At 41.8% G+C, this 27,344-nt stretch overlaps 2 protein-coding genes across 3 annotated transcripts in view; one reads left to right on the top strand and one right to left on the bottom strand.

The window, feature by feature from the left end:
• LOC109608524 (uncharacterized) overlaps positions 1-22,729 on the top strand; it is a 60,230-nt gene extending 37,501 nt beyond the window's left edge. Inside the window, exons 7-15 of one of the 2 annotated variants that reach the window (XM_020024965.2) lie at positions 11,811-12,646; positions 12,709-12,845; positions 13,079-13,384; positions 13,457-13,613; positions 15,108-18,257; positions 18,349-18,499; positions 18,557-18,687; positions 18,744-19,055; positions 19,160-22,729. In XM_020024965.2, the coding sequence (XP_019880524.2) occupies positions 11,811-12,646; positions 12,709-12,845; positions 13,079-13,384; positions 13,457-13,613; positions 15,108-18,257; positions 18,349-18,499; positions 18,557-18,687; positions 18,744-19,055; positions 19,160-21,088 (7,109 nt within the window). In that variant the 3' untranslated portion in view covers positions 21,089-22,729. Of the gene's footprint in view, positions 1-11,810; positions 12,647-12,708; positions 12,846-13,057; positions 13,385-13,456; positions 13,614-15,107; positions 18,258-18,348; positions 18,500-18,556; positions 18,688-18,743; positions 19,056-19,159 lie in introns of both variants that reach the window. The other variant, XM_049965074.1, reaches the window with a different exon arrangement.
• Positions 22,730-22,969: 240 nt separating this feature from the next.
• LOC109608523 (mitochondrial proton/calcium exchanger protein) lies at positions 22,970-26,897 on the bottom strand. The gene is made up of 4 exons (XM_049964450.1): positions 26,611-26,897; positions 26,036-26,259; positions 24,240-25,973; positions 22,970-23,906 (listed from the first exon to the last, which is right to left on the bottom strand). Exons 1-4 carry the CDS (start codon positions 26,663-26,665, stop codon positions 23,547-23,549), a joined length of 2,373 nt encoding a protein of 790 aa, XP_049820407.1. The 5' UTR covers positions 26,666-26,897; the 3' UTR covers positions 22,970-23,546.
• Positions 26,898-27,344: the final 447 nt, after the last annotated feature.

The following is a 27,344-nucleotide window of genomic DNA, read 5'->3' as shown; positions in this document are numbered from 1 at the left end:
TACTAACTATTCATCAACAACCAGATATTATAATTTTCTGAAAACTTAAAATGAACTACATTAATAGTTTGGTAGCTATTTTAATAAATAATATATACCTTTTTAATAAACATTAAAAACAAAGGAATTTCCTGAAGAATATTTATGCTTTTTATTTAGACAACTTTCTTTACAGTACCTAATATTAAATATTTTTCAAAAGTAAGTGATATTTTAGTGTTTTTTCCTTAATATTACCTCATACCAAACTTCATTACAAATTTAAATTATTGTAATCTCTTAATTGATTGAGTTATAAATTGTTTAAGTATAAATTATTTTGTATGTTTTTCATATACATTATCTTGCATAGTGCTTAAATTATCCATCTAATTTGTTAATTACGTTAGATTAGGTTAGAAATAGTTTTTTTAATATCTAAGAGTTTATTAATTTATATACAGTTCAATCAACTTATGAACAAACCACTATATTAGGACAATATCAAATCGGTATAAAATTTAGGGGTTCTCTATATTTAACCAATTATAATAATCAACCTCAATAAAACTGCTTTAATTAATATGAATAACAAAATATAAGATAAATTATTAAAATATATATTATTTCCACTTTGAATAACTTCTGAACAATATTAAGTTTATAAATAAATAGAAAATAATTTATTTAAGATATCTTTAGGGTAAAGTGTTTATTTACATATTTGGTAACAGATGAAGTTCAGTTACATATTTTTTGTTTCACTCCTTAAATAAATTAACATACACTTAATCACAGTAGTATAATACTTGAAATTTGCTCTAAAAATTGAATAAAAGTAATATTTTAACTTTTACATTTCTCCATTTCACAATTCAATTAAGGTTTTCGATGCCTGTTGTCAAAATATTATACAAGTATAATCATAAATTATAGTTGTCACATTTACTGATACTAATGTAATATTGTTGAGAAAATAACATGCATGTTGAGATAGACTGTTCTATGTATTGTCTATGGTTGGGAATCAAATTATATTGTGCATATTACTTTAAATACCTCTTAAAATTAAAATATGTAAACCTTTCACAAATCTAGTTATGTCAAATATTTCATATATTTTTTATTAAAATAATATTCATTTACATCCAAATATTATAAAAACCGTTCATATTTATGTACCAGTCGAAGTTTTACTACCATTAATATAATAATACAGAAATCCCAAGAATATCACATTTATTATAAAGTTTGAATACACTGATGTTGCAAAGTGCCAATATTTATAATTGGCGGTTGATGTTGATTGATTTATCTTGATTATTGTTTAATCCCATTTGTAATCTACTTGATACTAACTATCTCATCACTTTATCTAAAATATTTATGCGTAATGTAAAAGTGTAAGGAACATTTCAAGTTGAAGGCGTAACTTCCTCCAATTGTGTTTGTTTCATTGTGGCATTTTCAATTATTTCCTCGTACCGTCAATTGTGTTCTCTGGTGGGAACATTTTTATTTTCGATCGGTGATTGCTAAATACGTCGAAAAGGGCGATAATGGGAAACGATGAGTCATTCGGCGATTTTGAAACCGTCTCTTGTTCCACACCAATTGCGTCGTGTTTTTTGTGAACCAACCGAAATGGTTGTTTCACTTTTACATCGTTATTTCGTTACATCGTTACTTGTAGTTCAGTAAGTTGAGTCAAACCAGTCGAGTCGAGTCGAGTCGAGTCGCTCGTTCGTTGACCCTGGTACTTGCATTCGACACACACACACACACACACACACACACACACGAACGGTAGATCTGATCTTGCAGGTCTTTGTGCCACTTTTCGTCCAGCCAACGATTGATGACACCCAATCCCCAAATCATTTATTTATTTATGTGTTGAGGAAAACAATGTTTTAACATCCAAAAACTAAAATGATTAAAAGGAACGGTGTTTATTAATCGCAGAAACATTTATGAGCACGAGCGTGTTCTTTGCTGGCGCAGAGCCAAGTGGACTGATGCAATTTGGAAACTAGTGAAATTTTAATGCGGCCGTTAATGATGATAGTGATGCAGTCGTCGTCGTCGTCGTACCGCTCACGGATCAATTATGAATGCGTACCGTCATTCATTCGAAGTTATTCATTCGACGCACACGCATCGAATTCCAAAGCTTATTCCATTCCATTATCATTTATCCTCCATTTTCTAAACTTTGATCGATTCCAATTATATCTATCGCAGTGCCAACTCCGTTAATTGTGGCTTGTCGTTAAACCTTGAACCTCATCCGTTCACTCTGCCACAACGATAACAATAATAATGGACGAAATGTAATTGTAAACAGAAATTAGACTAGTAAAGAAGCGAGGATTTGTCCCGTTAAAGAAGCAATTAATATCGGCATGTGTGTTGTTTGGCTGGCGACAATAACACGATCTTTTGGCTCCGAATCGTTTATTATTAGGTGCGGTGCATCGTGCCAACTCGACCCGGCTATTTTTACATCGCACTCCTTCCTAACAATTTCACTCAAACTCAATCCAGATAACGATCACACAAACAATACGCTGCGCTTCGTTAATTACTGCGTTCATATTAATTCGAATTACACAGTAAAATGTGTTTTGTTCGATTGAAATTCAGCATTGGTTTTTGCGTCACAAGTTTGTCGTGCATAATTCGACTATTCGTAAACAATAACGTTAGTTTAACAACATCTCGTTCATACTTAATGTACAATCCAACACGGATTGAATAAAGATTGTTCGTTCCCCGCTCAAGTGTTACTGAACTTTATTTACCAACTAAAATAGTTGGCCAAAATGTATGTAACGGATCCATTCCCATCCCAAAATAAATCGAATTGCGTTTGGATGCGTCGAAACTCGTGTGTTGTTGCCTTGTTGGCTCAGTTCCACCATAATTCACACTTACTCACTTACTTTTCCGTTCCATCGGAACAATTTATTTATGCGATTGATGTGGCGGTATTAAAGAAAGACAGATGGACCTGAATGGGGTTGGTTCGGGTGGCTGCTGGTTGTTGACCTTATCCCATATTCTTCGATTTATTGTCGGTCTCCGCCTGCGCCAAAACGATAACAATGCGACGAGGGAGCCGACGTTCCCTCCCTGCATTTTTTATTGCCTTGCCTTTTGCCCAACTCGATTCTCTATCTTTTCGCTATTTAGATTAACAATTAAAAGTACGCGGTGCCATCTTATCAATCAAATCAAAAACAATTATATCGATTCGTTGTTGTGTATATATAAAAAACGGTATCGTGACAGCTGGACCTAAAACTGGAACTGAACTAACTGAACTAAGGTAACAGCTGTGCCCATATTGATGCTAATTTTTTTCTTATTTACATACTTTAAGTACATACTCGACTTAAACTAGAAAAATCCAGGAAGACACTTATTTGTTCACTAAACACTACTGAATGAACTTGAAGGTCATACAGAGGTCAAACACGAGAAGCACCAAATAAAGAGAACTGTAAAGTTTTCATCTTTAGCACAATTATTCTGGATGACGACGACGTCTCCAAAAATCCCGTTAGAGCTCCCGCCAACCGACAAACATTATTGGAGCGTCGCCGACTTTTAAATTACTTATTTATGTCAGACTCGGTCATGAATTAAATATTTATCGGTCAAACTGGTTTTCGGTTCGCTTTGCATTATTATTATTAATTTTAATTAACGACACCTGTCTCGTTTTACTCCCAAAACTCGATTGACTACATTGTTTTTTCGATAATTTAAGGTTAACCACTCTGGCAAAAACGTGCTTGCACATTTCCAAACGAAATTAATCAAAACAAAGACAGACAGGCGGAGGAGAGAACGACAAACGGATGGACATATCCCCTTTAAGCTGAGAGTCCGGGCGGTGCGGGGGGTGGCATCAGGGAACGAACACATAATATCCGACCGTTCTAGGAAACCGGGCCGACCCGACCCAACCGTGTTTAGATGACGCGTCGATGACCAAGCAAATAAACGTTCGTCGCATTTTTCCATTGCAAACAAACGCGACCAATCCGATTTTACGATTACACGACTTTATACTTGGAATCGGCAAGCACAATTCCCCAAATTGCTGAAATAAATTGCGGCTCTTGTTTGTTGACTTTTGACTACGTACTGTTTATAAATAACAGTAACAATAATTTACTTATTGCTATAAATTATCTATTTTTTTATTTTTGACGCAAATAAAAACAATACAGGCATGCTGAAGGTGACCTTGAGGCGCCGACTCCAAACAATCCGTCTTATCGGCCAGACCCGAGTCCATTTGATAAACAGCAGATAGCAGCAGTAGCGACCTACAAAAATTAATTCGATATTCACTCATTCTTATTTTTGCATTTCGGCATGTCCACCACTTCTACTTTATTTATCGTTTCCGTCGATTAATTCCTAGTTCAGTCATTGGCATGTGAATGAGTGAGTCACAGCGCCGCATCGCGGTTAAATGTAATTAACGTTAAATTGTTATTCAAATAGAGTCCGTTAGTTGCGTCAGTGCTAACACTAACTTTGTTAACACACACGTTGTTGTTCTTCACATTTATGTTTGCGATTAGTACATGTTCAAATAAACGGACAGGGTCACTCTTAATTAATTATGTTATAAAAGTCGACACGACAAATAATCGCTTCGCCTCTTAATTAACCACAATAGTTGTGCTTTATGCTCAAGGCCGACAATTGAACGACAGTGAGTTACAGTAATTTCCATAAACTCGATCAACGCCGTATTCAGATGATGATAATAAAAAAAAAACCGGTTCGGAATCGTTAAATAAATGGTGATCGGTCATCGCATTTTGAGACAGACAAGACAACACCTGTTATGACCAGTTTCGGATTCACATTCTGTTCTACCTAGCTGCCTACCTGGACCCGAGACTCTCCTAATAATTCCTTCCTTCCAACCATCCATCCATCAATTTCGGGTCGAACAAGAGAATGCGATGCGGTGCATTTTGCGATCCCTGTTTTTTATTTTGTTGCGTTTTGTTTTGTCCGACCCAAATCCGGGTTTATCTCGCACGAGATGAAAGTCTGTATCGCGGATCGGCGGATCAATAGTTTATCGCAACCCTTTCGAAAACACTTTATCTTTACGTTTACAATTTCCGGAAATTTAAAGTCTTCAAAAGTACCAAAGTGATTGCTCGATAGTCAGATGGATTTTATGGGTATCATGTTGTCACAGTTTAACTTGACGAGGAATTATTATTTAAATTATGCAAATACGACATTATTTTGTGGTGGAACTGTCGTATAGTGAATTTCGTTTGTTATATGTTATAACCTTGATAAAGGTCATAAACTGGTCCAGTCGTTATCGACGCATAAAACGACTCAACGCCTGAACGCCTGAACGCCTAAACGACTGGTTTCTGCCTTCTGGCTGGTGCTACCTAGAATTTCCAGTCCAGGTAAAACCGTTCCCGTTTTAGGGAATGTCGAATGGAAAACAAAAACAATCAGACTTCGTCCATTTACAACTCAAATATACATGAGCAGCCTTGAGGATATCCGTGGAACAATTGACGTTAATAAATGTCACGATTCGAATTAAAATGGAGAAACTTTCATCGAAACCATCGATTATGAATAACACAAATTACACATTGTAATCCAGTCAACCTTGATCCGAACCGTAATATGTTTATTAATAAACCGTGTGATTCATTATTATTTTTATTATTAATCGATCAATTCGTCATCATTCGTTCTTTATTTAATCTGTCTTGTTTATAATAACAATTTCGATTCAAAAACAAACAAACAATCAAGCCAATTCGACAAAACAGAAATGTACGAAAGGACCGAAAGGGAATGAAAAGGGGCGCGAGACGTTTGATTGTGAGTGCGAGGAGGAGAAGAAGCAGGGTCGACCGGGCTGCGCTCACTTGTTGCTCGATTTGCGTCCGAACGTCGGCTATTCGGCCGCGATTCGGCGACGGTCGGCCGTCCTCGCCCACTGCGGCGCAGCGCACGGCCCGCCAGTCTTTTGTCGAACGGCGAGCGGTGACGACACACGCCGCACTCTCCATTTCAAGGACATTACTTTACACCACAATATACCAGCCAAGTGGCCACAATACTTGGTGTATGCAGTGCTAATTTACTTGGTGGGTGGATGGATTCGTGTTTTTGAACCAAGTGACGTTATGTGCTGAGGTGCATTTCCTTCCTCCTCCTTCCTTAACAATTTGGATTATTCAGGATGATTTGTTTGTGGCAGTGCAGTGTGTACGACGTTATTATCGTGTGATTTGGATTAAGTGCAATACGGCAATACGACGGAATTGAATTGGTAAGTGTGACGCAGTGCTTTCACTACGTGTACGTGGACACAAAATGGATAACCGCCGCAGAGTTATTGCCTCGTTCCCGTCATGTTCTTTTGCAATTTCTGTTGCGACGATGGTGTTTTGCGTGTGCAAGTGTGTTTCCCGGTGGTTGGTTCCTTTGTTCGTTCGATCCACCGATTCGTCGTCATCGTCGTCGTCGTCGTCGTCGCCGTTGAGGGGAGTGTGCATATCAATTGTGCATTAATCAAGGTCGGTGCGGCCATACGGACCGTTTCGCAACCTATTAATAGTACAACGGTTCACTTTTGGTCGGAGGCGCCTCCATTTTGTCGTCTCTCCTCCGTTTCTCCCGCTTCGTCCTCCCCGCCGTTCCTCCTCTGTCTACATCGTCTCCGTTTCGTCGTGGCCGATGTGTTGGATGATGTGTGTACCGATGTCGATGTGGTTCCGCGTTGCAAATTGAATCACATGCAATAATAATGTGATCTGTCGCCAATGGAGGTCAGTGACTGCACTCGCTTCTCTGCCTCCCTCCTTGCCTCCCTCTCCGCCTCCCGCGTTCTCTCTTCCTCGGTCTCTCTCTCTTTTCCCGTGACGAGGTTGATGTCGGTGCCGCCGTCACCGTCGCCGCCGCCTCCTCTACCGTCTTCTTTGTTTTAATTGTCGCATCTGTTGCTCGAAATGGGAGAAATTCATTGGTCTATTTTTATGTCGCCATATTCGAACGTTGGAATTACCATAAATTATCATAATCGATTTTGAATGTTAATGCGAGCTAGTACTTTGAAATTCCACTCGAAATCGAATATTTATTAGCATTCAGGTCGAACGGAAAACCACGGCGACTGTGAAATACGTTACACCCATCATCATCACCATCATCGTCATCCTCATTGTTATTATTATTATTATTATTACAAGTGTCTGTGTGAAAACGGGCAACGATTGTTTTATGTGGCAATTAATTCGAAACGACCTGAACAAACACAAAATGGTCCGATTTTCTTTTGTGTCGTGGGAGAAACGACGAATGGTGAGACAGACAAGTGTGCGTTGAACTTACGGCGTTTCGACATGAGTGGCGCCATCGTTTGCCTAAAGCACTAACTCCACAAATCGGCCGTTATTTCTTCCTTCCTTCTTCTATTTTATTCATTCTTTCGCTTGTGCTAAGCACTTTTATTTATTGGTGTAAACAATTGTGATTCCCACGAAACAAACAAACATACAATTAGTGATAATTAAATAAATCAGAGACGTTTCGATTAATGCTTGTTGATTAGAGTCAAGGTGACCTTGAACATTCGTAGTTTACCTGCTCTCGTCTTCGCATTACTCATCACTGACGTTACATTCGTTTCAGTGATAAAATGTGACCAACTTCAATTAATGAAATATGTTGTAATTGTGAAAGTAGAAAAGGACTGCACACCCAAACAAGTCTTAAACGGAATTGGCAAAAATAATAGAAAAATGAGCTCCTCGTTTATGTCACCACAACCAGTGAATTATTGACGGCAATTAAACGAACACGCCGACGAAAAGCAAAAAAGAGGAGCAGAAGAGAGAAAGAGACGCAGAACGTTGAATAATTGATGAGGGAGTCTGTAGTCGGACCGGTTCACGAATCGGTTTCGAGAACCGGTCTCGATTTAATTACATCCGTTACAACCGGGTCTGACCGCGTGTGTGTCGAACTATTTCGCGATCGATGCGATGCAACGCGAACGGTTTGGCTTCGGTCGCGGCACGACAATTAAAACCGAAAACAATGCCGAGTGGAATAACGCAGCAGCGTTCTTTTGTTCTCCGCCCGCTCGAACGTACATGTATACATAAATTATGCGTTGTGTTGTTGCGGTTTCCCATCTCTATTTGTGTACCCGATTGGGAGTTTTCGAAGGTTGAACAGAGGTCGTTTGTGTTTTCCCGTTAACGTGCAATTTTATCAAAGTTCAGTGGACGGGGCGATAAGAGGCGACCGGCGACCGTTTTAATCTCGGATCAACATTGCGTAACTCCGTATTAGATTCAATTGCAGACAGATGGGCCGATGTGTTTGTGTCGGGTGGGCGGACATGCACATTTTCCATTCCCATCATCATGTGGGCGTCGCCCACGCCGAAATAACCGTTCGTACGAACCAACGAACAAAACACCTTTCTTTCTTCTTTGCATCCTTACAGTAGGTGGAGGTGCACCAAACTGACCCTGACTTTTATTTTTATTATTCTAGATGCATCATCATCATCATCATCATCTCATGCAATTGTATTTTTGCACAACCTTCTGTCTGATACGCATTAGACAGTGGAAAGTAGAAACTACGTGATTAAATGCAAATAGCCGTAACCTTACAAACCACAATCGTTGTTTTTCTCTTCATATTTACAACTTTTCAAACACTCAATTATTTTATTTCTTTTACATCATTGACTTGAATTAAATAAATTTTATTAACATATTATTAATGTTTGCCATTATTAAAAATATATGGTAAATTAATTTGATTAAAACACTAAATTCTCAATAATACGCTTCATTACAAAAAAGTACTTTAACCTTCGACATCTAAAACTTAACTGGCTTGTTTCTTTCTTAAAAAACACAGAACATACAAAAAATAACAACACTGGACAATAAATTAATTGATTTGTTTGTAGTTCTGGGTATTATCAGAAATAAAACATGCTATGAAACTATTATAAAACATTGTTATTATTATGTTATTTATTTATTGTACATATAATAAAAAAAATAAATAAATAAAATATAATTTCTTAAAAATTACATATAAAAAATAAATAAATACAAATATAACAAAATGTAACCCATTGTTATTATTAGAAGAATTTAAACTACTTTAAAAAGGAAGATCATAATGTAAATTAACTGAATGACTGTAATGGTGATTAACTGAACCACTGGAATTTTGAAGATGATTACTTAGTAGAAGGGTATTGAAACTTTTCAACAAAATATTTGAATGAATTATGATATTCTGATTAGAAATAGAAAAGCACTCCATTTAGAGACAGGGGAAAGGTTACAATCTGTGAACATCACTATAGAATGTATTGAAACATGAAGGGCACTTACAAATTTTGACACAATAACTTGATAGAGGCTGAGGCTGAGAACCTTTGGTTGAATTTTATAAAATTATAAAATAAAATCACAGAAAAATTGTTATAAATATTACAAAAAATATTCTAATAAAACCTGTAAATGTTTAAGTTATAACAAGTTGGAATCTAAAATGTCTACTCTTAATATATGTAATAAGATTAACATACCTAAAAAGTATCAAGTTTATTCTGGTTAAATAAATGGCCTGGGAACCTATTTAACCTATAAAATAACTTTAATTTACTCAACAGTTAAGATAGAGCGTATTAATAAATAAACATATTATGAATTGATTTATTTAATTACAAACTACAATTTTAATTAGTAAATAATTATAAAAAATAACTTACTTAAAAACTAAAAATTCAAACCATTTTAATTCGTAGGTTTTATTCAATTCTGCTGGCATTTTCGGATAGAAAACAAATGTGCTGCAATCTGTCAAAAATAGAATATCTTCAAAAAAAAAAAAGAAATAAAAATCAAACCTAACCTAACCTAACCTATTCTATTTTTTTTCAGGAAGTTCATCAAAAATAAAGTATTATAATATATAAAAATGTTAAGTTTATGTTATATAAATATTTCTTAAATATTATTATTTTTAAAATATTACAAATTTGGAACAAAACCAAATTTAAAATTATTTTTTCTCTAACATTTCATTTCACAAAATATAAAAACATTATTGACAATTTATTTCTGAGGAAAATAGTTAGTTTAGTTTAAATTAGGTTTCCATTTCTTTTTCACTTTTAAAAATATTCTATTTATAAATTTAAAATAATTTTTTTATAAGAAATCACACAAATCAATCACAATAAAAATTATTTATAAATCAATGAATAGTCGAACTAACACAAATTAATAAACACGGAAATAAATGAAAGATAAATATTACACTACAAAATAAATGAATATACGTAAACACATTTTAGAAATAAAATGTTAAAAGCGGTCCAATTTCGAGGTTTCAAAATTGTCAGCTTAATTTTAGGCCACTATAATACAGTTTTACCATCAATAAATTGGAAATAAATTAAAAAAAATAAAAATATATTTTTAGGATTTTTAGGATTCAGATGGATCAAACATTTTTCGTACTGTATAGTAAAATAAATTAATATTGTATTTACCAAAAAATAATTTATAAAGTAAAATAACTTAAAAATGACTAGCAATAAATTAAAAATGATCTTACTAAAGAACAAAAAATAGAATGTTTTAACAATGAAAATAATCTGTAAAGTAAAATATATTAAATGAGCATAAATTAAGAATGTAATTACCAGAAGAATAAGAATAATACATTGTTTTTAGAAACATCATGGGAATATAAAACCTGTAATGTAAAATATTTTAATTAAAATTTTTAATTTAAAATCAGAAAAAAGAATATACTTGCCAAAAAATAAAAAAATTAATACCAAGCCTTCATTCCTACTAAATTTTAAGAGAGACATTATAAATGACAAAGATAGTAAAGGATTCCCACTACTAAACAAAATTGTAGATTTTTCCGTCTCTGTCGTGCGTAATGTCTGTTTCAAAATTCAGTAGGAACAAAAGGTTTTCAATTGGTATAAATATGCAATATTTAAAATTAAAAAAAGAAAAATAATTTGATTCTATTTTTGAAATATTGTTAACTACGAAATCGTAATAATCTTCATCTATTTCTGTTGAAGGTATCAACATTTATCAATTGATTAAACATCGACCTGAATATTGCCGATTCCAAATGATCCGAGTCATTGAACTGACCACTTAAAGTACAATTAATTACATTCCGATCGTTTTGTGAAACCGTGAATAAAGTGTACGTGTGATGTTTATGTTACGTTTGAGAAGACAACCAACCACACATCCGCCCATTATCGCACGAGTGTGAATCGACTTTGTTCCATTGTTCAAGATTAGTTGGCCGAGTTGAAAGAAACACCGGAAATTCCTAATGTTTATCCGTCGCCATCTACCACTATTAAATAGATGTTAGTTAGTCAAGGACGTTCCCAAGATGAACGACAATCAATTTTTCTGCCACGTCTCGCCCCAAAATGTTATTCATAATATTGTCTGAACAAGCAAAGTTCACTGATAGAAAGTACGCGCCACTTTCACTTTTGTCGTTTTCGTTGCGTCACCTTTCCAATTTAGTCGCAACCGGTTTTCTCATTTACAGTCCGAATCGATCCGATCTATTTATCTCTGCCAGACCTTGTTACGCACAAACCAATAAAAGAGAAACGGGAAACTTCAGACGTCAGCTATTTTATTTGCGCCTCTCTCTCTCTCTCTCTCTCTCTCTCTCTCTCTTTCTCTGTGTTTTCTTGTTTCATCCCTTTTTTGTCATTGCAGGTTCCGGTGTCGGAATTAAATCCCGGAAACGCAAGCAACAGCAGCAGCAGCACCAGCAACTAGAGGAGAAGGAAGAAGACTTGGAGAACAAGCGGTCTCGAAGGAAACGGCTGACGGCGACGAGCAATCGCCGACTGAAGGTACTCGAAGAACAGAACGATACGAAACTCGTTCAGGAAGTGCAGGTCCACATCACTCAGAGCAGATGTATTAGTGTTGGTGGTGCCGAAAAGGAGGAGCTGCCCCAAGAGGAGAACGATGATGAGGAAGTGAAGTTGGTGGAAGTGAGAGAAAATGCGGACGGTGCATCGATGCCAGTGTCCGATGCCGGAGATGATGCTTTGAAGTGCGTTCTTGTCGGTGACAGTAGACGAAAGGAGGAAGAAAACGAAGACGAGGACGACGACGATTGTGTGATAATAGTGAAGGAAGAAGAAGAAGAAGAAGAAGGAGAGAAGAAGCAGCAGAAGACGGCGGTGGACAAAGAGCACGGAAGCAATGGTCAAGGAGGTAGGTGCGAGTCGGGCAGCGGCGTCGGCGACCGGACGGTGCTCAGGATGGAGGTGGGCGAGGGGCTGAGCGGCGTCGGAGTGCGCAGCATCTGCCTGCCCGATGACCGGTCCGATTCCGGCGTCGGATCCTTGAGGTCGGTCAGCAGCAGCGGCGATGAGAGGAGCGGCTCCAGATCGAGCGCGCTGAGCTCAACGGACGAGCAGCCGCCCCAGCAACAGCAACTAATACTACCGCAGACAGGCGGCGGAAGACAGGGCGCCCACACGCCCAACCATCCGCTTCAGCACCACAGCCACACCGTCACTCCCAACGCGGCGCATCAGGTACTTACTTGTGACGTGGCGGAAGTGACAATTCTAATGAGAACATGTTTTATCATTTTTAGACGCTGCATTCGGTCGCGTCGAGCCGATCACCCCTTTTCGGAGTAGGTGTGGGAGTAAACCCCTTGGAACAGGTCCGCGTCTGGCGCGACCCCAACTTATTGTTCGAATCGGAACCGCACGTCAGACACATCAACAGGTAACTAAACTAAAACTGGTTTACTCGCACGATTCGATGCGATGCGACCGATTTTCAAGGATAATCGCAAACGGAACTGCTGCTGCCGCATTCTAATTGATTAATTGCTGCGGTGGCACGTTCGATTCGACTTCAATTATTACGACCTTGAGATTTGTTTCGCTCCAACCATTCTTCCATATTTGTGTCATCACCGTCTGAATTGTCCGTAGTAAAAGGACGCGTTGTTCCAGCGTGCAGCACCAAACGCTCCTAATGTCCCATCCGTCGGGACAGGGTGGCGGCGTGCCGGCCGCGTCGCCGGCGTCCAGCGCCTCGAGCGCCGCCCATCAATCGGCCGCCGGCCTGTACGCCCCTCCGGGCGCCGCGGTTCCCGGACTCGTGTCTCCCCATCACTTGGTTTCGCCCCACATGCCCATTTACCTCGATCTGTGGAAGCAGCAGCGGTTTGCGGCGCATATTATGCCCGCCGCCGCGGCGGCAGCCGCCCAGGCTCACACCGACGATCTCATGGAGAGGGAGCGCGTTATGATGATGAGGTACGACTATTCGCGCCGCACCATAACTTGTTCCATTTTTACTAATTGTGTTTTTCCCCTTGGAACTCGTAGGCAGTCGCAGGAGGCAAAAGAAAAGGAACGAATGGATCGTGAACGTCAAGAGCGCCAAGAAAGAGACAAGCACGAGAAGGAGAAACTGGAAAAGGAACGACAAAATCAGGCTCTCCAGAATCATTTCGAAAAGTCTTTGCGAGTGGCTGAACAAAAGGTAATTAAAGCATTTCTTCTGTATACACTATCGCTTATATGTGGAGCAACATTAGAAAATTATACATTACTCAATACAGTCAATATGTTTGATAACAACAATACAGCAATGTAATAGTTTATTAGTGGGTTTAGTTGGGTATTTATTAATATTTGAGAAAAAATCATTAATTAAAAATAGAGCAACTATAAAATAAAACAACGTTATGCATATTTAGTGTTCCCTTTATTTAGTATCTAGTGGCATATCCATTTTCTTTAATAAATGTATTGTTTAAAAGAAGTCACAATACTCTAGGTGTTCCATGGCCTACTCTATGATTTTAATTCGTATGTTTGAGCTACGCGGTGTCATCGGGTCGACAATTAACGCTATTCAAAACCAACAATAAATATCTGTAAAAAATCATTAATTGATTATAATTACTGGTAAGTTTCATAATTTATTATTACAAATTTAAAGTATTTTAGTATAGTATAAATTATTTTGTTGATGTTTTTCATACAACTTATCTTACACATTTCTTAATTATTTAATTATTAACTACATTAGGTTAGATTATAGGTATGAAAGTGCTTTTTTTAATATCAAACGGTTTAACTAATTTATAAACAATTCAATCAGCTTATGAACAAACTAAATTTTCGGATAACAATTAATTACTTATTTAAATTATCTAGCTAAAAATATTACATTAAACAACAAATTTTGTTTAGCTATCTTCAGAGTCATATTCTTATTTAGTCAAGTAAATAATCATTTGTAAACAGATAAACTCTAGTTACATATTTTATGTTTCACTACTTAAATAAATTAAGATTTTCACATGTTCACAATAATATAATACTTTCTAAAAATTGAATAGTAACAATTCATAATTATAATTTTAACTAATATTCATACACATTTTTACACTTCCTATGATGTCTTTGTCACATTTACTCTGTGTTACATTTCACAATTTAAGTAAAGTCTTCCATGTCTTAAGGTCCACCTTAAACTTGATTGTTATCTTTATTAAATGAAAGCAAAAACCATAACGCAAATAATAACGCCTCCTCTACCATGTTTCACAGAGGGTTCAGTGTACTTGGGAACTGACTTCATCGACAAACAAAATTATTTGCTGATTTTACAGAAACGAAGAATTTATTTGCTGATTTTTTACCATAGGGACCAGCTTCTCGTTTTTTCCATTTCAGGAAACTTTAATGTATTCCTTTTGCTAAATTTTTTTTACAATTTATTGTTTAATTTGTATTGATAAGACATTTTTAGCTTCAAGGAACGATGACGGACACAGAAATGAATTACAATTTATTTATGAATTTTGCTATTCTATATATATATATATATAAATATTCGTATATAAAAAGAGATTCGAAATGTTTGAACACAAATGTTTTTAATTTGATGCTTCACATTTGAACGATAGTGTATATGTATATACATTTATATGTCACGTTATTTATAATAAATAATTCGTCCGTACAGAGAGGAGAACACCATCCGTGGCCCCCAGTTGCGGCACGTTCGCAGCAGCCTCGCACGTCCAGCCTCTCCGAGGAGGACAACAGAAAGCGACTGATCGAACAAGATCTGCAGCATCAACGACACATGTCGCAATCGTCACGCGACCACCGTGGCGGAAGCAGTTCCTACTACAATCCGGTGCAGCGATCTGCCAGCGTGCCCGGAAAAGCGGAGTACCCGCCCCCCGCGCATTCGCGACCCGTCGCCACGAACAAAGTGGACAAAGTGCATCCGTCAATGCAAAAGACTGATTTGTCGTCGTTGTATTCGCATCACGCAGCTGCGGCCGCCTACCAGCAACAGTTTTACGAACCGAAAAGCAAAGTGAGCGGTGGTGGTGGTGTCGGTGGTGGTGTTGTTAGTGGTGGTGGTGGTGGTCTCGATCACCACAAGACGCAACAGACTGCCTCCGGTTTGGTGGTGACGAAAGCGCAGATGGACGGTCGCGACGTGATTGGTGAGCCGAAGACGACGGTGATCGTGAAACACGATACCAAATCGCCCTATCACATAGATCAACGGGGCAGCGTCCCTTCGCATCACTCGCCCAGTCCAAAGCAACAACGTGGCGACATCGTTCCCTCGTCGGCACAGACGCCCAAACGGTCGGGCATCTACGACTACCCGCCGAATCCGAATCACAGTTCCCTCAAGTGGATGTATCAGATGCCCCAGACCATCCCGAAGAGTGCGACGAGCGATCATCGGTCGTCGGGCGGACAACTGCCCAGTCCCCATCAGAGGCAGTCTCCGCATCCGCATCCGCACGCGCAGCAGCACACGTCGCCCGACATGCGCTACAGGACCACGCCCGAAACGCAGGCCATGATCTATCCGACGTGCGGCAGCGGCGATAGCGGCAAATCATCTTCCGGAGCATCGTATCCGCCCTTCCTATCCGCCGGCACGACGACTGCCGCTTCCGCCTTCGCCTTGTCGCAGACGTCGTCGGTTAACTCGAAACCGAAAGTGAGCAGTCCGGCACCGCATCACTTCTACGGCAAACCGAATTCTGTTGGCGGCGGTGGAAGCGGACGACCCTCACCTCTGGATGTCGGACACGGTGTCCCGATGCAACTGACGGCCAAACCGACCTTGACCAACGTGTCGTCGCCCTACCAACAGATGTCGCAGTCGCAACCGCCGCATCCACCCCAACACACGCCCCCTATGCAAAACCCTTTGCCGCCACCGGCTCACAGTCGCACCACTTCCTCCATAGACCGCCTCTATTCCCCAGGATCGGCCGTCAAACTGACAGGTTCGCCCCCCACGGCCGCTTCTGCGCCCCTCCCCTTGAACCACGGCAGGTACGGTCCGTCCCTGTCCGTGCAAGGTTCCCATTCTTCAGTACAAACGCAACCTTTAGACTTGGTCGCATCCAAATACGAGTCGTCGGTGTCGCCGAAGAGGAAAGCGTCCGCCGGCAGTCCCGTTTGTCTGGAAAAGAAACGGAAACTGGACACGCCGAGTCCCGGATTGCCTCCGCCCCAACCGCAGCTGCAGCAGCAGCAGCAACAACAGCACCATCTGCAGCATCATTCGTCGACAATGTATGTCGGCGGTGGTCAACAGCCGCAATTGTCGCGAGTTAGCGAACCCAGTCCACTGATCGCCAGCGCCGCCACAACCATCACCACCATGGTCAACACTTTGGGCTACAGGACGCCGCCCAATACGACGACGACTGTGCCGTTGACGTCGCAACCACCTGCCGGCGGAATGGGAGCGAGCGCTGCGGCTGCCGCCACGGCCACGGCCCTCACCAACAATCTGCCCGACGTCAGTGTTACCACCGTTTGGTCGATGGTGGCGCCGTCTACAATCGCAAGTCCCTCCCCACCGCCGGGCGGACCACGTCAATTGAACACCGCCAGTCCTCCGTCGGCTCCGACACCCGAAGAACCCTCCCCGGTGAAAACACCTACACCCGCCGCCATCTCGCAGCCCGCCCCACCTCCGAGTTCGGTCGACTCGGAAAAATCAAACAGTCCCGGTCCGATCAAAACGTCGACGGGCAGCGGCAGCAGTTATCCGGTCCGGCACTTGAAAAAGGCGTGGCTTCAAAGGCACACGGGCGAAGACCCGGGGGACACGGCGGGCGTCGTCGGCTCGGGTAGCTGTGTCACTTTGCCCATGAAAATTACGTCGACGCCCGCCAACTCGACTGCCACCGCTGCCACCGCCGCCGCCACCGTCGTTACCGCGCCGCCGCCCAAAGAAAACCCCGTCAATTCCATCCACAACGTTGGATCGCTGGCGGTCAACAGCATCAGCAAGTCGAACAGCAAGCACTTGAAGACGGCGACGAACAGAAAAACCGCAGCCGGAGGAGCGGCCAACCAAAACAAAGATCAACCTTCGACCGCCTCGTCCAATAACGCAACCACAACCGTCAACGGCCATCCGCCTTCGGAGACCGGAAGCAAAGGTGCAGGGGGTGACGATTCCTCCTCGTCGGATCAGGAACGCGGCAGAAAGTCACCACCCAAAAGAAAACCGCCCAAAGTAAAACGAAAAAAAGGCGGCGGGGGATCCGCCGCAGCTGCCGCCAAGAAGGCCTCCGAAGAAAAGAAACGCAAAACATCCGGCGGTGCACAATCCACAGTCGCAGCAAGCGAGAGCGGCAGCGACAGCGAAAAGGAGAGCGGTAGCGACAAGGATTCCGATTCCGGAGCCAGCACCGCCCCAACCGGCACCAAAAAAACGACCAACTCCTCAAACAACAGCGGAGGTGGCAGCGGTGGGGGCGGTGGAAAGGAACCCCGCAAAAGAGGACGTAGACCCAAGTCGTCAAAAAACGATAAGGGCGAGGAGCCGCGGTCGAAAAAGTCCAAGGAGGACTCGACGACGCCCCAGCGCGACCCCTTCCGCAAACCGCCCGTGGGGCATCTGAAGAAGACGGGAGAAAGCTTCCTGCAGGACGGACCCTGTTTCGAAGTGGCACCGAAACTGGCCAAGTGTCGGGAGTGCAGGTGGACGCCCAACCAAAGGTCGAAGAACATGCCCAACATTTTCTGTCGGTTCTACGCCTTCCGCAGACTGAGGTACACCAAAAACGGACAGCTGGCCATCGCCGGTTTCTCAGATCCGCATAAGGACGCGACAGAGGTAAGAACTACACCATCGGATAAATAAATCAATAAATTAGTTAATCACACATAAACTTATTGTCTTGTCTTTTTTATACTTTATCTCGCAGAGCGATCTAAAACTGTGGCTGCCAAATACTGATAGTCCGCCTTCTGATTTGGATTTGGAAACTTCCAGATTTCTACTGAAACAAGTTGGTGATCATTTCTGTGATTTATTGGTGCAAGAAAAAGAAGCACACGCCGAACACATGTCCGAAGGTAAGAACAAGTTTCTAGACCGTGTACAATTCTCTAAACTCTTTCGCACTTTCGCAGACAAGACAATCGCCTGGAAACGTGTAGTGCAGGGTGTCAGGGAGATGTGTGACGTTTGCGAAACTACGTTGTTCAACTTCCATTGGGCCTGCGGCAAATGTGGATTCGTCGTATGCTTGGACTGTTACAAGGTAAATAACTACAAAGTCCTAATTCCTTCATAGATTTTAACCGTTTACAATTTCAGAGCCGAAAATCCGGTACCATTAAGATTTGGGGAGAACCGGGCAAAGACAAGGACGAATTCTCGTGGTTGTTGTGCACGAACCGGTCGGCCCACGAGCAAGAAAAACTCATGCTCACGCAAATTATCGCGGGCGATTCGTTGCTCAAGTTGGGCAAAAAGGTGCACGAGATGCGGGAACTCTGGCAAATCGAGCAGTACTGCGCGTGTCCGTTGGCCAAAGAAGTGACGCAAAAGGCCAACAACGTCGCTTTCAAGGAGATCGTCAGCTCCATCCTCAATGAGAAAGTGAACGGAGTCAAAAAAGAAATTAAGGTGAGTAGTCAAACCTAGCTTTAATTTTCAATCATTCATTCATTCATTCATTCATTCATTCATTCATTCATTCATTCATTCATTCATTCATTCATTCATTTCAGGAGGAAGTGAACGGCGGCGGTGTGAAAGAAGAACGCACGTCTCCGCTAAGTTGGCTGGCCGACGTCGCCCTGTCCAACGAAGACAAGAAACACGAGGAGAGCAGCAGCGATTCCGAAGACGGCAACTTCTCGACGCTGCGCGAACTTTTGATCCGCCCCTCTCACAAGCCGAACGGCAGTCGGGCAACGTCGCCCGTGTCGCAGCAACAAAAGAACAGCAACAACGGCACCGGCTCCAGCAAAAAGGCGATCAGCGCCAAGGCGGACACGTTGGACGACGTGATTTCGAGTGTGATCGAAGACAGCGTGCCCAAACATGCGGACTCGAACCAGAGCAATTCGTCCGAACGCAAGGAACTGAAGCACTTCGTTCGAAGGTACAACTGGCAGGCGAAAGGGCGGGTGCCAATTCCCATTCGTATCATGACGTTCACGGAGAGTCAGACGTTGTATCCGGACGTGCCGCACAGTTGGTTGTGCGACGGAAAGTTGCTCCGGCTGAGCGATGCCATCCACAAGGGCAACTACAAGATATTCCAGGATCAGTGGAAGCGAGGCCAGCCCGTCATCGTTTCCGACGTCACCAAAAATATGGATAAAAACTTGTGGAATCCGGAGGCGTTCGCACGCGACTTTGGCGAAGAAAAGAACGACCTGATCAATTGCATGACCGGCAACCTGGTACCGAACCAACCGATGAAAAAGTTCTGGGAAGGCTTCGATCACTTCTCCAAACGACTGAAGGACGATCGCGGCAATCCGATGCTGTTGAAGTTGAAGGACTGGCCGCCGGGCGAGGACTTTGCCGAACTGTTGCCCACTCGATACAACGATCTCATTAAAGTGTTGCCCCTTGCAGAGTACACGCATCGCTCGGGCCGACTAAACTTGGCGAGTCGTCTGCCGGAATGCTTTGTGCGTCCGGATCTGGGACCCAAGATGTACAACGCTTACGGCTCCGCCCTGCATCCCTCCAAAGGAACCACCAACTTGCACTTGGATATTTCCGACGCCGTCAACGTGATGGTGTACGTGGGCATACCGAAAGACGGCGACAGCGAGGCGCACATCAAAGAGGCCTTCCGTGCCATCGACGAAGCCGGCTGCGACATCTTGACGAGACGACGAGTACGAGACAAGGGCGAATTACCAGGCGCGCTGTGGCACATCTACAACGCGCGTGACGCCGACAAGATCCGCGACCTCCTTAACAAGGTGGTGGTGGAGAAGGGCGGACGGCTGGAGCCGCACCACGACCCTATCCACGATCAGAGCTGTTATCTGGACGGTCCGTTGCGCGAGCGTCTCTATAAAGAGTACGGAGTTGAGGGATACGCCATCGTCCAGTGTCTCGGCGACGCGGTCTTCATTCCGGCGGGGGCGCCGCACCAGGTGCGAAACCTCCACAATTGCATCAAAGTCGCGGAGGACTTTGTGTCGCCCGAGAACGTGTCGCACTGCTTCCATCTGACGCAAGAGTTCCGCGACCTGACCGACACCCATTCGAATCACGAGGACAAACTGCAGATAAAGAACATCATCTATCACGCCGTCAAGGATTCCCTCAGCACGCTCAACTCCATCCTGCACAAGCACGCCAACATCAAGAAGGAAGAAGATTCGACGTCTTCGTCCGCATCCTCGTCGTCAGGGTCGTCGTCCGCATCGTCCACCTCGTGCACATCGTCGTCATCGTCCTCCTCCTCTTCCTCCTCCTCTTCGTCGTCGTCATCTACGACTTCGGAGAAAAATGGCGAAGCGGCTCAAAACGAAGGTGCAACGGCAGCGGCGGCGACGACGGCAGCGGCATCGACGACGGCCACCACGACGACAACATCAACACCGGCGACGGCGTCAACGACCTCACCGGCGGTGACGACGTCAACGCAACAGTCTGCCTCTGTCAACGCAACGACAGAACAAACCTGAATCATGTGATAGTAGACGCTCTAGTTTTGAACGAACGAGTTTTTGCAAATGTGTGATAAAAGATTTATTAAAAAATAAATAGACAGACAGACAGACAGCTGTCGTCGGTCGTCAAAAGGGTTTTTTGTTGGAAGTACGACAGACACACCGCCGTTCTTCTTTTGTGTACATAGATGTACATTTTTTCCGTTTTTTGGATAAAGAGCTGAATATGCACGGTTTATCTTCCTGTTAGTAGACATCGGCGATCGATGAGAAAAAGGTCGTCGGTTTTTTGTAATTAGTCTTGTACTACCTACGTACACACCATACACAAACACACACACACCACCACCTACTACTTGTTGAAAGATGCACTCGACCCAACGTCGAACGTGCACGTCTGTTAATTATTGCCTCTTTGTTTGTTTTTAATTATGTTGTCGAAACACCCCTTTTATTTTATTATTACAATTCAATGTTGTTTCAATACGAATTCTCTTGTATAACTAACTGTGCCTGTTGAAGATTATAAAAATTATTGTACATGGGTATTTTTGCCTCCTCCACCTATTTCATCAAAACAACATTCTTACTACTGTTCCATCATCTAAAGAGAAATCGAATAAAACGTACGCCAGACACACACACACACACACATCCACACACACTGCTATTCAGTATTCTTTGTGAGTTGTTAACAATGGACTTGTGCAGTCAATCCGGATCCGGAAATCGAATCGGTCGGTGGATATTTGCGTTTCGGGGGCAATACTAGTCATAGTTGTTTTTTAATTTACAAACGAACGAACAACTGTTGTTGATTGATTTTGAATTGTTTTATATATAAATTAGTGGAGAACCGATCGATCGATTGGACGATCTGTGCGCACATCGACGCCCTCAACTAATTTTTCATATACATAAATAACTTGTCCATCGTTCGAGTATGTTTGATGTTACTTACTTAGTGATTTGTAATGGAAAATGAAAAAAAAATTATTATTGGAACATTCGAAAGTGCTATTTCATTCAAAGTGCCAATTACTCTGTACTGTACTGTTCGATATTTGTAGCCTGAAACTCAACTGAAGAACGTTTACGGTTTGTTGACCGAGAAACTAATTAATTAACCGAAACATGAAAATGATCTCGATTTGATTTACAACGATTGAAATGTGCAAGTTGATGGTGGGCGTTCAGTTTATAGTGATGAAAAGAAAGAGATGAAAAAAATGAATATAGGTCGCCACCCGTCAACTTGACACACCCCGCCCTTCACTCCTACCCACGTACCTACATACCTACCTACTTGATCCCACTTAATTCTAGTTGACAAAATCAATCGGTTTTGGACTTGTTTTTGTACATTCACTATATTATTGTATCGGTCATTACTTTAACTACTTTAAACTGTTATTTTATGATTGTCATATATGTGTATATTGTTTGATGATGTAATGTAATGAGGACATAATTTATTTTGTTTTAATTTACGACAATTCTTTGTACAGTAGTAGCGATAGACTTTTGTACAGTAACGAATTATACATGTTTCATTTTACCTCCAATGAGGTACAATATAGTTTTTTTGTACTATGTATATTATGTAAGATTATAGGTTTCAATAAGAAAATGTTTATTAAAAATCATCCAACGTGACTATATTTATTTATTTATTCATTCATTCTCAATTGACCTATTTGTTAGTTAGTGAGTGAGTGAGTGAGTAGGTGAGTATTTTTGCACGGTAGGTAAATGAGTGGCCATTGTGAGTAATGCTGCGGGACGGTTCCATGAAGGGAGGGGAAGGGTTTTAGCCGGTCCCGCACTACACGACACAGCGACACCAGTGACGGGTGTCCCCTCCACGAAAAATAAAAGGTAAATAAGTGGACCAAAAATTCTTACTTAAATTTATTAAAAATCACCATAATATTTTTACAAACTTATCTGCCAACAAACAGAATCATCCTTTGTACAATAAATCACAATAACTTGTCCACAATTATCGTGCGTAAATTAAAAATTACAAAAAAAAAACAAGTAATGTGTTCAACACATTTATTAAAATAAATTAGAAAAATAAGAATTTAGCGTGGCCTTCGGTCACCCTGAGAAAAACGGCTTTGTATATATAATTTATTTTATCTATCCCCTTTTTATCGTCTACCCGACTGTCCTCTGTTAAATGAAACAAAACAACAATGTGAGGTTTCAGTTTACTGGGAAATTAATAGAACATTTTTTAAACTGAACAACAAACGTAGACTTGCTTCCCATCAGTTATAGGTTGATTGATTGGTGTAATGCTATATCAAAAATTATCTAATCTTCCATTCATTCATTCATATTTACAAATGTATCAATAACAACCAACATTGCCAGTTAATTTAGTAATAAAGATGCGCGCACAAAACGTTATTTTCGTTACGCGTTGGCAATCGGTACAAAACCTAAATTAAGCAAACTACTTGGATTAAAGCATTTTGGAACTGTTCTTGTTTTTATCAATACTGTTAACAGTCGGAGGAACCAAAGCGGGACCTTTCGTGTCCATTTTGTTTTTCGGGATGCAGTTCTGATTCGACGAATTCGAGCTGGATGAAGGAGGAACGGTACCTTCGCTTCCCGAATTTGATTCCTTATCTACCGGTTTTGCTATTGGTGTCGTCGCCGTCGTTGTCGTCGTCGTCGTTGTGGTGTCTTTGTCTTTCTGTAAGGCCTTTTCAATCTTGTCCTCCACTTCGAGGATCTCTTCCTTCTCTAACAGTTCGATCAGCTCATCGATTTGTTTCGAAGACAGTTTTACGTTTTCTTTGCCGATGATTTCGATTACCTAAAATCGGATTAATGTGATAAATTATGAATAACATACAAACAAACACGTTTAATATTAATAGAAAGAAAAGCCAGTTAAAATATCGGACGAAAATTGACAAAACTAAATTACGACAGATTCTATAGAAACAGTTGATGTAAATGGTAAAACTTCAAAGGTTTCTATAAAATTTTCATTCACTACCCTATAACTCGTTCTATACACTGAATGATAATCGTGATACCTTCATTTTAGTTCTGAAACGTTTAAAAGGTTGATCCTAGAAACAATTCGATACGTAAATTATAAAAGAACAACTTAAAAAGAAATAAAAAAGGAGGCCATTCATACCTTGAGAATATCCTCGACTTTAAGAGAACCATCTCTGTCATCGTCCATCTTTTGCAGCACCTTGGTAATTTGATCCATCTTGTTCTGATCAGAAATATTCTTTAAAGCGAATATTTGTTTGATGGCGTCTATGATGTCGTCGATCTTCATCAATTCCTCCTTCTTCTTGGTGGTCTCCTCCTTGGCCAAGTCGCGTTTCAGTTCTTTCTCTTTGGCTTCAAGATCCACCATAACTCCGTCCAGTTTGGCGATCATGCGATTCAAATTCTTGAACAACCTCTTGGCCGCTTTGGTTTCTTTGACGTCGTGTTCGGGTTGCGTGGCCATCACCTTTTGCAAATCCTGCACGTCCTCCTCGTAATCGAGCAGTTCGGTCTTCAGTTCCTCGATCTCCTCCTTCTCGACGATGAGCTTCTTCTCCTTCGACACGGTGTCTATGGCATGCTCGATGATTTCAAAGTCTTTGGATTGGAGGTGCTCCTCTTTGTCCGTTGATTGAATTTTGGCGGTGGCCGTAGCTGCGGCGTCTTGTAGAACGGCAGTGTCCTCAGCTGAGAGGACGGGTGCTTTATCCACCAGTTGCTCCTTGTCTTTCTTTTTGACCTCAAGTTCGAGTTCCTTCTTCTTTTCTTCGCGGTGTTCCTTCCTCTCCTCCTGTATCTTGCGCTCCTCCTCACGTAACGCTTCCAATCTCGTTTTGTTGTCGATGCTACCCTCCTTCTCCTGTATGGAGGCCTGCGTTTGCTTTACGATGGTTTCGGGCAAAGCCGAAATTGTCGCCTTCAACTTGTCCTCGGTCGGAATGGTTTCGGGTAACATGAGGGCACGAGACAACAGCAACAGTGACGGCGGCACCTTCTCGTTCAAACTGAGATCCAGCCATTGCTGTAGCTGATTGCGCAACCTCTCTTCGGACATGCCGTATGCCCGCATTCCACGAGCTCGACACGCCTGCTGCACCTCGGCCAGCGTTAGCGAATCGATGCCCTCTTTCATAATCATTTTGTCGTCGGCGGCGAGCGAACGCAACTTCATCCGCAACTGGAAGCGCAGGAAGTTGTTGGTGCCCAACGTCTGAACTTCGAGTACTCGGCACAGGGCGATCAGCTGGCTGCGCGATAACGAGTCCAGCGTGATCTCGTCCTCGAACAGCTTCGAAAATTTCATGATGTCCTGGTTGGAGACCTGCTCGCCCGACGTACGGACCTTCACAAACCAGTCGTTGAACTCCTTCGCCCGCTGCGAAGAGCGTTCGTTGCTCTGCACGCTCATCTCGTCCAAGGTTCCTTGCAGGAACTTGGCCATCTCCAGCTTGACTTTGAGGTTCTGTTTGATTTTGTCTTCACGTTCCTTGGCCGTCTGGAAGGTGGACGGCAACATGCCAGGGAACAGTTTGATAAAGACAGGCAGCAACAATTCCATGAAGGGCACGATGATGAAGACGGAGAAGGGCACCAGTCGGAATATGTCGCCGACGGTCCGCGTCATCAGGCGGTGCTCGCGGCGACTCAGACTCTTGCCCTTGAGCACGCGCCATAACAGTCCTGTGGTGATTTTTATGTCGATGAACAGTAAACGGAAGCCGTGATAGTAGTGAAGGATCTCGTCGACGACGCGCTGCTTCAAGCTCTTTTTGACCACCGTCGTGGGCGCTGGCGTCGTCGTAACTGTGGAGCCGTTCTTCTGCTCGGACTCCTCCTGTTTTTTCTTCAACTCTTGCACTGTAACCTCCACCTGAAACCAGACATCAATGAGTTAACGTGTTGGCACGCAACAGGACACTCATTTTAATTTACTTTTGACGAGGGCTTGAGCGGTTCCTTGTCACATAGGCGACGTGTCACTGAAAAGTTGCGGACAAGGAGCAGTCGCGCGGTAACTGCCGGCGTGTATGTCTGATAGTAAGTCGGCTGATTCTTATAATTCCATTCATTCTTTCGGTTGTCGCCGCAAAATGTGTTCAAGGTGGCTATGCTTGGCACCAATTTTGATTTGTTGCAGCTCAACCATGGGTTTCCATCTAAAAAATTCAGTAAATAAATTTAAAAGTATTTCAATATCAATGTCCACATAAAAATTTGGCAGATAATCGTGACTGTCGAACGATCAGATGTTTTTAGGAGGCAAAGTACACAACACTTATTATTATCATCCATAAATAAGGTTACGCACGACGGAATCCGCAACCAATCGGATCCAATCATCGTTCCGTATTTATGTTTCACATGTTTGTTCGATCGCATACTCGAATTTTCCATTTTATGTAACGTGCGAGATAAGTTAATCCGAATCCTAATTATATAACCGACAAAAACAAACGGATAACCTAAAAATGTCGGAGCTATCGTGTGCCATTAACCATGTTACTCACTTTGTATTAGTTTGTTGGTGAATTGGCCGTGTGGTAACCTCAAGACGATGTACATTTTTCGACGGATAATTCGCGGTGTGTCTTGTAACCTTTTACTTCGTTTGGAATGCCATTAAGAGATTCGATCGCGCGATTCACTCTACCTCGTTCCCTCCGTTGGTTTTAGCCTTAACTTTGGTCTTTGTCTATGTTGCCTGTCTCGGGTAACGAGTGTGACTTAGAAATTTTCCAATACATAAAATAGAATGAAAAGTGACATCATGCTGACGTTCGAATACCAACTGGACGCAGCCAAATGTCACCAGATAAACTTTCCACAACACGTGATTATGTAATGGGCATACAGGGTGGCTCATTTAAAATGGAATCGTCCCCGTAATTTGTTAAGTGATTTACATTAGCGCTGCCAAACATGTTAATTTCAAATTTACTGCGATTGTGGAATATTTCAAATAATTCTGTTAACATTAGCGCTGCCATTTCGGAAAACTGACACAAGCGGGCAACGTTGCCGGTAGTATTTTTTTAATTCAACTCGGACGGAAATTTACACAAGATTATTAATTATGGTGTTATATTTAATTTATTGAATTCAATATACCGAGTGGAAAGTCTTTGATACTACTGAATTTTGAGGAGACATCATGTATGACAGAGGCAGTAAAAGATTTCCACTACGAAGCAAATTTGTAGACTTTTACTGTCTCTGTCGTGCATGATGTCCCCTTAAAATT

Source organism: Aethina tumida, chromosome 3 (assembly GCF_024364675.1).
Source record: "Aethina tumida isolate Nest 87 chromosome 3, icAetTumi1.1, whole genome shotgun sequence".
NCBI classification, from domain to species: domain Eukaryota; kingdom Metazoa; phylum Arthropoda; class Insecta; order Coleoptera; family Nitidulidae; genus Aethina; species Aethina tumida.
This window is presented reverse-complemented; position numbering and strand designations above follow the sequence as displayed.